Genomic DNA, 16,796 nt, shown 5'->3' on the forward strand with positions numbered 1-16,796 from the left:
TGTTGATGTAATTACAGGTGTATATTGCGTTTTGTGCTAATATATTTATAGCTTGTCGATTTGCCTCACCATATAAGTTTAACGCCATTGATAGTTTCATCTTCCCACGGTTCAACTAAGTAAACCGTGGTAGAAACGTGGTAAGGGTAGAAAAAGTCCCTTTACACAGAGATTTGGGATCATTGTTGGTATGGAAAGATGATTGTTGGAAAGAATAGCGTGTGCTATGGGAGGAAAATTACAGGATGAATTTTGCTGCCTAGAATATTGACAATCAGTTCTTAATGAATTGTAACTAACACCTAGTTTTGGAACTTGCATAGAACAGGCATCCTACCCAAGAAAAATTAATCACAAACTAATACTTAATAGAAAGGAAGGGAATCAATTAACTCAAAGACAATACATACCGTTGGTTTTGGGCTAAAATAATTACATAAGTAACAATAATTTCTCTAATTAAACTTAACAAGAAAATTAACAAAATTATCATACCCCAATATTGCATAAAAAATGCAAATAATTTGTAGCATTAATATTTGTTTGGTATCATTTGAGGCACAAGATAGGTTGTTCTCTTTAGAATAATTCACGTCTCTACAAAATATCCTCCAGTATAATAGGTCTTAGCACGATGAAGTGCATTTTAATTTAAGGGAAAAGTAAGCCAATGCAAGAAATACAATACGATTATCATTTGACATAATGTTGGATCTGGTGATCCTACATTTCAGCATTTCTGTTTTATTCTTCATTCATTTACATATACGGAAGAAGTAGTCTTCCAGGGCTGGGTGAAAAGCTGAAAGCAGATTACATGTTTTACGGCAAGCAAGCACCAGTACAGCAGCTTCTTAGTTATCAATCTTGAAATGACAAACATCAAGTTTCTTCAATTTGCCGCGTGCTGCGAAAAACTTTCCGCTGTTGTAGGCCTTATACTTGCGAGGATTTTGCTCGTTGATCAGTTCCTCCAGGGGCTCAACCCAAGTATAATGTGCTGGGTTGAAGAAGAATGCAATGGAAAACCTTTCCTTCTCAGAATTCACACTCACCCTGTGTTCCACACTCCCATATTTGTCATTGCTCCACACCTGCACACAATCCGACAAAATAATCAGCTGAATTATTAGTATGACCAGCCTTTGATTCCATATTTTCTGATATTGGTACCTGGATAATGTCAGCAATATTGATGATATAAGCATTAGGAGTTGGTTTCACAAGAATCCACTCTCCGTCAGTTTTCCTCTTTACTTCAAGTCCTTCAACATCATCTTGAGCAAGAATGGTCAAAGCCACAGCATCCTGATGCTGACCAACCCCCAAAGCCAAATCAGGGCTAGGACAAGGTGGATAGTGATTGACCCTGATAAGGGTCGTTTGATCCTCAAAGAAGCCATGAAACCTATTCTTTGGCAACCCCAAACTCAGAGCTATGAGCTCCATTAACTTGAAAGCCAGTTTTTCCGCTTCGCGAGCAAACTCATCACAAACTTCCCTGCAAGAAATTCAAATTAGTTTTGCAAGCATAGTTGTTAGGTGACAAAAATCTAAAAGAGTGGAAAAGTGTCTGCAAATCAAGAGTGGAAATAGCTAAAAAGATAATGAGAGATTTTTTTTTTTTTAAATTAGTGATTGAGAGTGGTCCGTAACTCTCAAAATCAAGCGTCTGTCGTCTTTATGCTTTCCTTCCTCCCACAAGGCCAAAAAGTGCACGTATACAATTTAATTTCTAAAGCTCAGATGCAAGAAACCAAATTTTACCTAAACTCTGGAGGATTTTGCGGCCACTGATTAGTCAATTCCCTGACTTCTTCATCATCAGGTTCATCTGAAGCAGCAACAAGTGTGGGTTTCTTCAAAACAAAATCAAACACTTCTTTCCAATCTCTAACATTATTTTTTGTATTCTCGGCGTCTACGTATCCCAACACGCCAGCTCCGATCCTCCGCACCTTTAACTTCTCCTCCTTGGGTAAAGCAAAGAATTTTCTTGATCCCAATTCGATCTTTTCTTGACATTCCAATGGAACACCATGATTGATAACTTGGAAAAAACCCCATTTCTGGGATGCATCACCTATCTCGGAGACTAGGCGTGCTAAGTCAGCATCAGTGTGAGGAGAGTTTAGGACAGAGAGATCAATCAGAGGGATGCCTTCATCTTCAATTCTTGTTGGTTTAGGCCTGTGCTCAAGAGCTTGCACAAAAGCGGAGTCAACTGCAGACTCTCCCATCGCTTGGATTGTTTTGGAACTTTTGCTGCTAAAGTCTGAAGGTCTAAGAGTGAAGTAGGGTAAGATTGGTTAACTCCTTGGACTGCTCAATGGCTTTATAAGCTGTTGTGCGATACATTGACCATGAACACATTTGGGTCCCATCTTTGAAACTTGTGGTAAGAAGTTTTAGGCTTTTACCATTTCATAGACGGCTGGCTACTTAGACGCTTCGAAAACATCACACTTTACATCCAATTCTTTCGTCATGGACAGATTTGGGTCCTATCTTTGAAACTTGTAGCAAGAAGTTTTAGACTTTTAGTTACCATTTCACAGATGGCTGGCTAATTAGAAACTTCGAAAACATCACACTTTACATTCAAGCCTTTAGTCATGGATTACATATTACTCCCTCCGTCCCATTTTCTTAGTCTTGGTTTTTTTTTCACACAGATTAAGAAAGTGTAATTAATTTGGTTGGAAACATAAATTTAGAGTAATAATTTCCTAAAATACCCTTATGCTAATCACGAAGAGTGCATTGGAAAAGCTCAATGTATTCAATGTAGTGGGTTAGTATTTAATAACAATGTATTAATAACAAGATATTTAATAAGGGTATTGTAGACAATTTGAAAGATCACTACATTTCTTAATGGGAAAGTGGACTACAATTTGGGACAGACCAAAAAGGAAAACAAGACTATTAAAGTGGGACGGAGGGAGTATTATGTTTTTTTTTGTCAAACTATCCTTATTATGATTAGGGTGGTTTTACACTAAAAATTGGATGTAATGACTTAGGTGCACGTTTTCTTGACATTCTTCTTATATACTTCGTCCGTCCCACTTTGATAGTCTTGTTTTCCTTTTTCGTCTGTCCCAAATTGTAGTCCACTTTCCCATTAAGAAATGTAGTAATCTTTCAAATTGTCTAAAATACCCTTATTAAATATCTTGTTATTAATACATTGTTATTAAATACTAGTCCACTACATTGAATACATTGAACTTTTCCAATACTAACCCATTAGCTGTAATTGATATTAATTGGCACTCTCCGTGATTAGCATAAGGGTATTTTAGGAAATTATTAATCTAAATTTATGTTTCCAACCAAATTAATTACACTTTCTTAATCTGTTTGAAAAAAAAATCAAAACTAACAAAACGGGACGGAGGGAGTATAAATAAAGGAGTTCGGTTTCAAGTCGCTGTTCTGATTTTTTTCTGCCCCTTTAGAGGTAAAGTGGTAATTTTGTAGCAGTTGTGTACGTGTTTGCCGCATAAGGTACAAGTGATTTAAGCTCAACTAAATTACTATGGTGTCCCATTTTAGTTTTAAAATCGTGTTAAGAGATGCTCATTGAAGGCTAGCTAGATGCTACATGAAATTACTTAGCTCATTGAATGCTAAGAGATTATCTAAAGCTGCTCAGGTTTTTTTGGTAATTTACTCCTTCCTCTATTAATGAATGAATTTCATCAGTTTTAGAATAGCGGTTACTCCATTAGTTAATCAAGCCATTGAACGATTGATCTTTCTGCTTCTTCCTTTTTTCTTTTTTTTTTTTCTATTTTTCCTTTGCTTTTTAATATTACTTTTTGGCTTTCGGCATTGGGTCATTTTTGCTATGGTTGTTTGATTAGTTATGTTTATTTTCTTCTCTTGCTCTCTTTGGATTTGCTTCATATGTTTTTCTTTAAAATTATTTGATGTTGTTTAAATCATGTGAGTACAATAGAAATTTCATTTTAAATTTGATGGTTCTTTTTATTGTTAGAAAATAATCTCTGGGAATAAGTCTACTGGTAAGCTGCTGCTGCCCAATTCAATCGAACCTATTAATCTCTTCACCCTACTTAGTACAAATAAAAACTCAAACAATCATTTTTGTTCTATTTTAAAACTACTAATTTTTTTCCTTTGTGATTTTTTTAATTGCATAGGGATTATGAGTCTTCTCTAATTGACCCACCTATGGATTTGATCTACTATCTTTGCTATGGCTTTTGATTTTATGTTCAAGGCAAAATTATGCACACAACCTATTTTGATTATATTTTTTTCAGGAATTTTAATTTGCTTAGAGTAATTTCTACCAATCTAAGTTTGGTTATGTTATAAAGAAGTGACCGCTGACAAAGCATTTGAGTCAGGGCTCCTATAATTGCTTACTATGTGGGTGCGCATTGAATGTCTCGTACTCCCAAAAGAAACTAGTCTATGTATGATTGAGTTTATTGTGGATTATCAAGAAAAGAAAAGGACAATGATGAATTAGTTGGATTTGCGTATAGAAACTGAAGGTTTTTTTTTTTTTTTGGTGAATCTGATTTTAGGATGACCAATTTAATTATGTTTCCATGAAATATAAAATTTCCTTTAAAGAAAGTTAATTTGTGCTTAAGAGGAAAAAAAAACTTGTGCTTGGGCAGCTTTTTTATTTTATGGAGCAGTATTGAAAGTTCAATTATGTTTATATGCTTTTCTTCTACCAATTTAGATGGTTTATGTATGGAACCTTTTCAATTGTTAGTGTAGATATACTATTTAGTTTGACTTTAACCTCCAATTATCCCAATAGATTCTTGTTCTCTCTGTCTGTTCATTAACATTTTTAGACTTTATTCTTATTATTAAATATTGTTGTGCACAGATTCCCAACATGTGATACGCACTAAATTGATCTAATCATAGCCAGCACTTCCTCTTGATCACATTGTATGCTATGATCTTTCATATTATTCCCCTGCCATTGCAGAGAAAGTAAAACTTGGAAGTCTTTTATTCATTTCTATCAAATGTCTGCTATGAAGAACCAACTTGTAGCTCAAGCAGACAAAAGATATATGCCTCTATAATTACTTCACCAGAAGTGAAGTGTGCCAACTTTTTTGTGCTATTCTATTTTTAAAAAATGAGTTTATCCTCTAATCATTCATTTTGTTTTGTCATAACTCCCTTTGGAATGTAAAAGAAGTGAAAGGAAGGACTAAGGAATAAATGGTCTGGTTATTTCCAAACTCTAACCACTTCCTCTCTTTGAAGGAATTTTCTTGATGGTATTATTCACTTTTGATGATTTGATTAACTACAATATTGGATTGAAAATATGGATTCCGTTTTTTACTCTTCGTCTCTTTAAAGCTAGGGTAACAAATCTGTCAAAAATTTTCCTTTTGCATTTAAAGTGATTAGTAACAAACTGGCTTGTTTACGTTAAAGTAGATACTAGATTTCTTAGCTGAGCTTGTTTTTCTGCCCTAAGAATATGTATTTCTGTTTCCTACCTATTCTAGCTGCTTTACATTTGACATTCTTTTCGAATCATTGGCATAACTTTCTCTTCAGTTAGCTTTTGTTTGGACACGTATAATGAAATGTTTCTGCACTACTATTAATATTTGGTATTCAAGTACCATTAAAATTGCAGCAATTCTTTTAAACAAAAAAAAACTGAATAGAAATTGAAAGCCAAGGAAGAATCCCTCTTCCCGCCAAGCATCAGATTGCCGGCAACCAGTCCTTGAATGAACAATGTTACCATCAGCCTTATCCCTGCCGTTCACAACCTAATAGACATCATCTGGCATCACGGAACCTCTCTGCCCAAAACCAGAAGCGTACCCTTCATCAAACATTTTCGAATTCCTCCAACTTTTCAATGATGACTTCTTATTATTCTCTTGCCATAATCCCAGATCCATTAATTTACCCCAAATAAAGAAATTAATAAACAGCCCTCAATTTCCCAGCCTCCATTGCAGCTACTCAATTATCAAACATCGCTTCATTTGAACCAAAATATGAACTTCCGTATCAAATTCACGTATTTAAGTGCCTATGATCTTGCAATCGTACTCATTACTTATGAGTGGTCGGATTGCATGGCCTTTGCACCCTGTCCATTCCTTGGGCTGCGCACCAAGGTTGAGAAACGAAGGGAAAAATAAAAAGAATAAGGATAAGAGGAGGGAGGGTCCGCAAGAGATGAAGAAGGCAAATGAGAGGAGGGAGGAGGAAGGAATGGCGATGGAAGGCACCGCTTTGAATATTTGATCCCCTTGATTTTTGTTCCATAATGTTTAGAGAAAGCTTTCCATGGTTCTTGCTATTCTTATTTTTTTGATGAAGGTAAGAATTAGGGTTTGTTTGGGAACATCGACTATTATTTGGTCTACACAGTTAGTGCCCTTTATTAATATTTTTAGTGGGAGGGGATGATTGTTTTGGGTCTATCAGGTCAAAAGGGGTGATTGTAGCATTTCAAATCTCAGGGAGTGTGGTCATATTTTGGTCAAAATACAAGGGAGGCAAATGCAGTTAACCATTAATACACTGCAACAATTAATGTAATTATTCTAGAGCACAAACTTTGAACAAATATAAATGTAACAGCGCATAATAGTGGTTAAATCTCCTACTATGATAGTTGGTCTGTTAAACGAGATTGGTGTGAGTGTAATTAAAAGGGGATGAGCAATTTATAATTTACTGGGGGAGGGCAAAGTAATAAAATTTTGGTAAAAAAATAGCATGGCTCCTGTATAATTTTTCAAAAACTTTTAGAGGGGGCACCACACCCTTCCTCACCCCTTAATCGGTCCCTTATTAGTTTTTATAACAAAATAAGAGAAAGTGCCTTCCTTTTTAACCCCAATAAGAAATGCGAAATGAATACATAAGAGTTACAGAGCCCCCTTGAGATAAGACTACATACTATCCGAGTTGAGTATAGTTGAGTTTTAACTTACATTTGTCAAGCTCGACTTGATTGAGCATCTAATCTAGAGTTCAAGCTTGATTAACCTTAATATTAAGTTTAATATTTTTTAAATAGATAAATATTTTATCAGAATGGAAAAAACTTATCAATATTATTATTTTTTCATCCTTCTCCTCCTTTCCCATCGTTTCATCCCCATACCTTTTGCCGCGTCAATTCCCAACCACCCTAGCTGTCAGCATCTCCTTGTATACGTGTGACTAACATCTTTTTTCTTTTTGTAAGTCGATTTTTTCATGTTTCTATACGATTTTTATACTTGGATTGGAAAGTAGTTGATTTGCTATGTTAATAGGCTAGAACAAAGAGAAATATTGGTGTGTTTCTTTGATTTTCATTTACTGGGTAAATCAAGGTATCATCATTCTCCATATTTTCTTCCATTCAACTTTTTTTTTTCTTGTGAATGACTCTATTTATGGGTAAATAATTTCATATGAGCGTTGATGTAATTACACGTGTATATAGTGTTTTATTCATATGATTGTTGATGTAATTACATGTGGATATTATGTTTTATGGTAATATACTTGTAGCTTGTTGATTTGCTTCACCATATAAGCTTTAACATCATTGCTAGTTTCATCTTCCCACGGTTCAACTAAGTAAACAGTGGTAGAAGCGTGGCAAGGGTGGAATAAGTACCTTTACTGAGAGAAAAGGCTTTTGTGTTAGTGGCACCGGGTCATTGTTGGTGTGGAAAGATGACTGTTGAAAAGAATAGGGCGTGCTATGGGAGGAAAATACAGGAGGAATCATGCTGCCGAGGTCATTGACAATCAGTTCTTCATTAATTGTAACTAAAACTTAGTGATTGTGGATCTTGATTCAAAAGGTTCTAGTTAGACCAAAATGACAACTGCAATAACCCCAAAAATAAAAGCTTGGAACTTGCAAAGAACAGGCATCCTACGCAAGAAAAATTAATCACAAACTAATAATTAATAGAAAGGAAGGGAATTAATTAACTCAAAGACAATAAATACTGTTGGTTCTGGGCTAAAATAATTATATAAGTAACAATAATTTCTCTAATCAAACTTAATAAGAAAATTAACAAAATTATCATACGCCAATATTGTATAAAAATGCAAATAATCTTTAGCATTAATGTTTGTTTGGTATAAGTTAAAGCACACATTAAATTGCTCTCTTTAAAATGATTCATGTCCCTGCCATGCAAATAATTTGTAGCAGTAAAGCATCCCAACAGACCAACTCCGCTCCTCCGCACCTTTAACTTCTCCTCCTTGGGTAAAGCAAAGAATTTTCTTGATCCCAATTCGATCTTTCTCGATATTCCAATGGAACCCCATGATTGATAACCTGGAAAAAAAACCCATTTGTGGGATGCAGCACCTATCTCAGAGACTAGGCGTGCTAAGTCAGCGTCAGCGTGAGGAGAGTTTAGGAAAAACGCCATTTCTGGGATGCATCACCTATTTGACAATGTTTTGAAAATCGGATCGGATCGGATCGGCTGGTTCCACTAGTTGGACTGCAAATTGGTCGTAGCTCCGATCCGATTCATTTTTTAGGTTAATTAGACTTAAAAATCGAATTGAACCGTTCAAATCATACAAATCGGATTGAACCATTGAACAAGCGATTTTTTTGTTTTTGTCTATTAAATTGAAAAAAAAATTAAAAAAAAGAATAGGTTTTTCTTAACCCTATAAACTAATTATTAAATGCCACATCCACTCATTTTCTTCTCATTTTTTATCTCTTATCAAGTTTATATCTCTATTTTCTATTTTCTTGACTTCCTCCAAACTCCAATCTTCTTTTTTTTTTAAGTTGCAATCTTTAAATATAAAAAATGTGAATTAAAATTTAAACTTACATTGTCTAATTCCCATAAACGTGAATTTTGTATAATTTTAGAATATTGTGGTATTTTTGGGTTGAATTTAAGATTTTTTTTTGATAAATTCAATTAAGATTGAGATGAAATTTATTTGTTTCAACTTATAATTTAAAAAAACCTATTTGTAAAAATCAAAATTCTCTGAAAATATTAAAATTTTCATCATATAAAGTTTTAAATTAGTCCAATGCATATCTTATTTTGTGCATATATATTTATATAAATTATTTTTTAAAAAATTTATTGAACAAGAATTAAACCAATCCAATCAATTGAACCTCAACCCAAACACTCCACCGATTCAACTAGCGATCCGAGTTTCAAAACATTGCCCGTCTCAGAGAATAGGCGTGCTAAGTCAGCATCAGTGTGAGGAGAGTTTAGGACAGAGAGATCAATCAGAGGTATGCCTTCATCTTCTCTCCTTGTTGGTTTAGGCCTGTGCACAAGAGCTTGTTCAAAAGTTGAGTCAACTGCAGACTCTCCCATCGCTTGGATTGTTTTGGGACTTTTGCTGCTAAAGGTCTAAGAATTAGCAGCAGAGGCAGTGAATTAGGGTAGGATTGGTTAACTCCTTGGACTGCTAAATGGCTTTATTAGCTGCAGTGCGATACATTGAACATGAACGGATTTGGGTCCCATCTTTGAAACGTGTGGTAAGAAGTTTTAGACTTTTATAGTTACCATTTCATAGATGGCTGGCTAATTAGATACTTCGAAAACATCACACTTTACATCTCCCATTCACCCCTTTCTTCATGGACAGATTTGGGTCCCATCATTGAAACTTGTAGTAAGTTAGACTTTTAGTTACCATTTCACAGATGGCTGGCTAATTAGAAACTTCGAAAACATCACACTTTACATTCAAGCCTCTCGTCGTGGACTACATATTATTTTTTTTTTTTTCTGTCAAACTGTCCTTATTATTATTAGGATGGTTTTACACTAAAAATTGGATGTAATGACTTAGGGGCACGTTTTCTTGACATTCTTCTTATACATAAAGGAGTTCGGTTTCAAGTTGCTGTTCTGATTTCTTCTGCCCCTTTAGGGGTAAAGTGGTAACTTTGTAGCAGTTGTGTACGTCTTTGCCACATGAGGTACAAGTGACCTAAGCTCCAATGTCAGCTAAACTACTGTGGCGTCCCATTTCAGTTTTAAAACCATGTTAAGAAAAGCTCATTGAAAATTAGATGCCACATGAAATTACTTAGCTCATTGAATGCTAAGAGATTATCTAAAACTGCACAGGTTTTTTTTTGTGATTTGCGCCTTACTCTATTAATGAATGAATTTCATCAGTTTTAGATTAGCCGTTACTGCCATTAGTTAATCAAGCCATTGAAGGATTGATCTTTCTGCTTCTTCCTTTTTCTTTTTTGTTCTTTTTTCTGTTTTCCTTTGCTTTTTAATATTACTCTCTGGCTTTTGACATTGGTTCATTTTTGCTATGGTTGTTTGATTAGGTATGTTATTTTCTTCTCTTGCTCTCTTTGGATTTGCTTCATATGTTTTTCTTTAAACTTGTTTGATGTTGTTTAAATCTTGTGAGTACAATAGAAATTTCATTTTAAATCTGATGGTTCTTTTTATTGTTAGAAAATAATCTCTGAGAATAAGTCTACTTATAAGCTGCTGCTGCCCAATTCAATCAAACCTATTAATCTCTTCACCCTACTTAGTACAAATAAAAACTCAAACAATCATTTTTATTCTATTTTAAAACTACTAATTTTTTTCCTTTGTGATGTGTGCCTATTTTTTAAAACTACCAGAAGTGAAGTGTTCCTACCTTTTTTATCTATTTTATTTTTAAAAATGAGTTCATCCTCAAATCATTCATTTTGTTTTGTCATAACTCCCTTTTGAAAGGAAAAGAAGTGAAAGGAAGGACTATGGAATAAATGGGCTGGTTATTTCCAAACTCCAACCACTACATTTCTTTGATGGAATTTTCTTGTTGGTATTATTCACTTTTGATGATTTGATTAACAACAATATTGGATTGAAAATATGGATTCCTCTTTTTAATCGTCATCTCTTTAAAGCGAGGGTTATGAATCTGTCAAAATTTTTCCTTTTGCATTTAAAGTGATTAGTAACAAACGTGACCTGTTTAGGTTAAAGTAGATACTAGACTGTGTCAATCAGCTAAATTTCTTAGCTGAGCTTGTTTTCTGCCCTAAGTGTGAGAACCCTCACCTTAGACCATAATTCTCCTTAACTATATGCATTATTCTAAAATCTAGACCATTTATTATATGCCCTTACATTGTATTCCCTATGTGTTATAACAATTTCCATACATTACATTTTATTTCCTCTTACTTCAATTAAAACAATTTTCTTGAGATAGTTACATTTTTCTACCACTTACATTTTTCCAAGTGGCTTATATTTATGGTAGGGATTTTATATGAGAGATTAGAGTGTTAAATAGGTATTGGTACATTTGGAAGGGTTGAAATATCATTAGTCAAAGGATTAAGAGAAGTGATGGACAAGAAGTGGGCTATGTGGCAAAACCCTAGCCAAGTATTTTGTTTGACCAAAGATTAGAAGATAATTTAAACTAGCCTTAGCCATTTTTTTTCTCCTTGTGGCCGGCCCTCTTGAAGCTTAGAGAGGAAGAGAGAAACTCCATTTTTCCTTGCTTTCTAACCCTAGTAGATCAAGAGCAAAAACCAAGAGAGAAAGATCTTGAGTTAGTTGAGAAACTTTCCTCCAATCCTAATACTTGATTCAAGCTTGAAACTTTCATCTTGGTGGATTGATTTGGTAGTACAAGCTTCCTACAAGAGAGGTAAATATTCTTTAAATGATAGTTTTATGGTGTTTTATCATGTACTTTAAGTTTTAATGGCAAACTACAAGTTGTTTGGTTGAGATTTGTGGTTAATCTCTTGAATTAAACAAGTAGTAGTTGAGTTAGTTAGTATGCCTACCAAGTGTTTGATGAAATGTTTGAACCTTGTTCATGGTTGTTTATGAAGTATTTACATGTTTTAAACCTATTTTGAGTTAGATTTAACACTAGATATGTGGTTTAAGTGAAAATCATGAGAGAATGAAAGTTAGATGAACATGTAAACTTGTGGACTGATTTCCTTGCCTTGGCTGACCGGTATTGGAAGAAGGGGTTTCCCCTTGATTTTTGTGGTTCAAATGTACCCTATTCAAGCCTAATAAATATGGCTAGACATTGGTTAAACTCATGGGTGAGTTGAATTGAAATTGAGCAAGTAAAGTGGTGGTTTGGTCTATAGTGGACTGGCTTGGTTTTCCTTGATGGCTAGGCTGCTATAATTATTCTCAATCATGTTTATGTGTTACTTTTTGAACTCCAAAGGTCCTAGGTGACTTGAATCCCTATACATGAACATTTGATGACTGATTTCGGTGAATTTGAACCAAAACAAATGAAGATAGCACCAAGAACTCACGTAGTTTTGCTTGAGGTTAGGGCTGATCCAGGGTTGAAAAATCAGCCAACTTGTCCGAGCTACTAGTACTACTAGGAGACGAACTAGAGTGTGTAATTGGTACCATTGGAAAGCCCTTCGAGTCTAGTTTCCAACGCCACTGACGGCACCTAATTCTGACCTTCCTACAGTGAGATATGACCGTTTTCCCAAGACTGTGTGGGCACGATTGTTTTACCCGCGAAGAACATTTTTAACATGAATGAAACTTTTCTTTTGGCCAACTTTCTTGCACTTGTTAAACTTCTTTTCTCATGAACTTTTACTGCATTTTGGGCTAAATTTACATGATAAATTGTATGGTTTTAACCACTCATTTGGTCTCTTAATGAGCCTACGATTGAGTGAGAAATGAATCCAATTTGTTAATGATTTCACTCATTGCCCTAGGATTGGGAATCGAAGGTGGTCGTAATCGAGATACTTGACGTTTGACTACTACTTTGCTTGACAGGTGAGTGTTCCACTACCTACTACCAGTTATGCGAAATATCTGAATATCTGAAATACTTGATTTATGACTATTAGAACCAACTACTGTTTTGATATAATGGAGGCCAGTGTGTACTTAATCGCACTCGACCTCCCTTGTCTTCTACTGAAGCTCTATATACTGTTATTATGAGATGTGATATCTCTATGTATGACTATGTTTGAGTTGTTTGGGTGATATCCCATCAACTACTGCTACTATTTGGGTATCCAACCTCATAGGCGAATTGTGAGACTCCAGTTAGTCCTTACGTTTGATACTAGGTGTGGTGAATTATTTGTGCGGTAAAATTGGGTTTTAGGGCTAATTAGAAAACCCTAAGTTGGGTTAGGATTGAAACCCTAGTTTTTGTATTAATCATAAGTTCGAGTGGTAGTTAAAGTTAGTTATTCTAGTGTGTGATTTAGTACAGGTAAGTATAGGATTCGATCCATTTTATATAGGTTAAGTGAGTTTAAAAGTTAGAAAAACCCTAAACTAGAAAAGTTTCTAGTGATATGATTTATTAGAATCCTAAGTCGGATTTTAAACCCTTAATATTTCCCATGATAAAAAGATTGTTGTTTGATTGCATTTGTGTATGTTAATACATGGTTAAGTATAGATGATTAAGTTAATGGGGTGATTAGCAGAGAACTAAGTAAGATTAATTAGTTTGAACTAGATTAAGTTAATGACCTATGGACTAATTTGCAAAGAATTAAATGATTTGGGGCAAGAGTTAATCAAATACAAAGTTGGAGTGTAAGGACTAAAGAGCAAAAAATGAAGCTTTTATGTGATTGGTTGTTAGAGAAAATATCTTCCAATGCTTTGACTAATCTATATATCATAGGATTTGCTAGATAAGCTAAAGAAATAAAACAAAACAAACCAAGGGAGAGAGAGAGAGAGGTGACCGAACCTAAGCTTGAGAAGGGAGAAAAAAATTTCCTTCAAGTTCTTCATCTTCTAGCCTTCCATCTTGCTTTTGGAGCTTAAGGGATCAACTTGGGTACTTGATTGTTGAGGTTTGATCAACTACAAAGCTTATTTGAAGGTAAATCATCTCTCTTGGAAGTTAAAGTTGGGGGATTAATTTTTGAAACCATGAGAGTGATGTATTTTGTTGTGATTATGGACTTGTATGGTGTATGTGGTGTTTATATTGAAGTTTAATGGTTCTTTTGTTGGGATATGGTTGCCTAAATTTCGGTCAAGACTATGAAAGGTTAGGGTTTTTGCTTCATGGTTCATTAAGTTGATTTGGTTGGTTGTTGGCTTGTAAATGGAATTTGTGATGGATTAATTGTTCTTGTATGGTTAGATTTTAGCAAAATCAGATTTGACAATGAAACCCTAATTTAATAGGAAGGTATTTTGGTTGAGTTAGGGTTTGGATGACTAGGGTTTAGTTGGTTAAGATGTTGAAGTTAGTTGGAGTTAGCAAGATTAGTGCCTAGATTAAGGTTAGTGTTTGTTAAGTTTGGGATTAAATTGGGAAAGGAATTTTGGTTTTTCTTGTAGGGCAAATAGGAGGTGGTTTATGTGTGTATATTTGGTATAACATTGGTTGGAAAATTTGCATGGGAACCAAGAAAACGGACCATGCGTTTGAGACGTGCGAAAACGGTTAAATCTGGAAAACAGGGCAGTCCAGAACCTGAACTTTGGCTCCTTTTTTCTTTATGCTATGTATTGATTCAGAGTTTGGCCAAAACATAAAAGTTTTAGCTTCTTAAGTTCTTGTTGTTCCTGCAAAATTTCAGGTCAAACGGATCTGTGTAGCCTGAGTTATGTCCAAAACACTCGCTTCTATTCTAAACTTGGAATTTTGCTGCGTTTCTTGATTTCGCTTCTGACCATGCTCAGTTCACCTCGATAACGTGTGAACTGGGTGCTGAGGCCTTCATAAGATTCGTAGATCTCTATTTTAACTTCAAAATGGTATAAAATGTGTCCAAATCCGAGTTCTGCAGCTCTAGTTATACCCAAAACAAATTCGGGTGTCAGAACTGCCGTTGAAGTTGGCCAGTTCTGACAGGAACTTTGGACCCGTTTTTCCCTATGCTCCGTACTGATTCAGATTTTGGTCAAAACACAAAAGTTATAGCCTTATAAATAAGCTTTCCAACACCTTTGGAATTTATTGATTCCAATCTCTGAGTCATGAGTTATGGTCTTTCAAACAGGGCCTGTTTGGTAACCTAAAATGAAATGGCTGGAACTGTTTTGTGCATTTTTGTCCTAGTCCTATTGAGATCTGGCTTGAGGTGTCTTCATGAAAGTTGTAGCCATTCTTCTTAGATTCGCAACAGTACCTCATGCACTTTGATCCGATAACCGTAGCCTGAAATTTGATCAAAACAGTTCTAGGTATCAAATCTGCCGTTTCCGTTTGCCGGCCGATTCCGTTTTCGTTTGCCGTTTACCGTTTTGCTTGATTTATGCATTCTAGTAGCCTTTTGTAGAATAATGTGGTACAATCTTCAATTTCAAACGGTGGTGAGTTAGACGGAGCCAGTGGGCCTACTAGCTATTATACATGACGTGATTTCCGCTCTGTTACCATACTTTCTTTTGAGTAAGTACTCAAGTCATTTGTTTGTATACGTTGCTTATGTGTTTTGAGATGAATGTAAGGGTGTTTAGGCGAGGGTGTGCTTTATCACACTCGACCTAAACCCTAATTTGCACATGTGCTCCTTTATGAGATGTGTATACATGAATTATTTTGGCGTTGAACCCCTTGAGCTTGTAGTTCGGGGTGACTTTTGTGGGGTCCGATCTCAAGGCCTAGACGGACTATTCGAGCCGGCCAAGGCTTGGTCGAAACTAGTCCAACCCAGTCTTGAGGTCACCAAGTTTGTAAGTTCAAGTTGTGAATCAAGTTTGTGAACCGAGCTTGCGAAGCAAGTTCAATTTTGTTTCGTTTGCTCGAGCAAGTTTGTGAGATGACTGGCCAGTGAGGGTGATAAGGTATTAGGTGGGAGTATAAGTGGAGTTCTACGGATCTTATTTGTAGTCGACGGAGTGTCGACAGGAGGTCACACATGGAACATGACGTGGCTTTGGAGCCAACCTGTATCTTTACTTGTGTTGTTATTTATATATTTTGATTTGACAATTTTGTGACGTAATTGATTATCTTAATGTGAAATTTATGATTTTACCCCTGTTTACTTACTAAATATATAGCTTACCCCTTTCCCTTTGTTTTCCTTAACAGGGGCCGACGCGGAGAACTTTTGGCACTATCACTAGAATAGTTAGGCTTGGTTTGTAATAACTAGACGACTAAGATGTTTCTTTTTGTTTTAGTGGTTTGTATAAGGACCCTCCTTAGGGTCCACTTTCTGCTGTTGTTATCATAATATAATATAGTGGTCTGAATAAATACTTTTGGGATGTAAATAGAACTCTTTTGGAGTTGGATATATTATGAATAGTACGCTTTTGGTTTATCTAGTTTTTATTATTTTACAATTTCGAATCCTGGCGCGAGCTAGACAGGCATCCCGCCGATACCCTGGGGTTCGCCCTTGGGAAAAACGGGGCGTCACACGAATCGTCATATCGAGTCAGCAAAGGCTTGGTCGAGAAGACTGATAAATCTTGAGAACTGTTTACTGAACACTGAAAATCGATATACTCGAGTATTACCAAACTACTTTTTTTGGTGTGCGGGGCCGGTAGGGGGTTGATTGGTGGATGGAGATTGGTGAAAGCGGTGTTCTACGGACTTACATTCTATGAATACAAACATTGATGAAGAGTCAACGGATCGAGTTATGATCAAGCTCCAGTGGTTATTGGCTTTTGAAACCACCCATATTCTTGAATTGAACTGTGATTAAACTACTATCTTACTGCACGGTGTTTACTTGATTATTTTGTGACCTTATTTGGCTATGTATTTACTTGTTTTAATTGGAACCTCATTGGGCGTTAGCTCAC

At 35.4% G+C, this 16,796-nt stretch overlaps 1 protein-coding gene and 1 long non-coding RNA gene across 2 annotated transcripts; one reads left to right on the forward strand and one right to left on the reverse strand.

Annotated features, from left to right (window-relative positions):
• Positions 1–671: 671 nt before the first annotated feature.
• LOC113713278 (protein LATERAL BRANCHING OXIDOREDUCTASE 1-like) lies at positions 672–2,293 on the reverse strand. Its single transcript, XM_027236964.2, has 3 exons — positions 1,768–2,293; positions 1,174–1,501; positions 672–1,094 (listed from the first exon to the last, which is right to left on the reverse strand). The coding sequence occupies exons 1-3, from the start codon at positions 2,238–2,240 to the stop codon at positions 855–857; spliced, it is 1,041 nt and encodes a 346-aa protein (XP_027092765.1). The 5' UTR covers positions 2,241–2,293; the 3' UTR covers positions 672–854.
• A 9,125-nt stretch (positions 2,294–11,418) lies between these two features.
• On the forward strand, positions 11,419–16,303 carry LOC140015611 (uncharacterized). The gene is made up of 3 exons (XR_011822252.1): positions 11,419–11,688; positions 12,758–12,821; positions 16,069–16,303. It is a non-coding gene; the product is annotated as an uncharacterized lncRNA (long non-coding RNA).
• The last annotated feature ends 493 nt before the right edge of the window (positions 16,304–16,796 follow it).

Source organism: Coffea arabica, chromosome 10c (genome assembly GCF_036785885.1).
Source record: "Coffea arabica cultivar ET-39 chromosome 10c, Coffea Arabica ET-39 HiFi, whole genome shotgun sequence".
Lineage (NCBI taxonomy): Eukaryota > Viridiplantae > Streptophyta > Magnoliopsida > Gentianales > Rubiaceae > Coffea > Coffea arabica.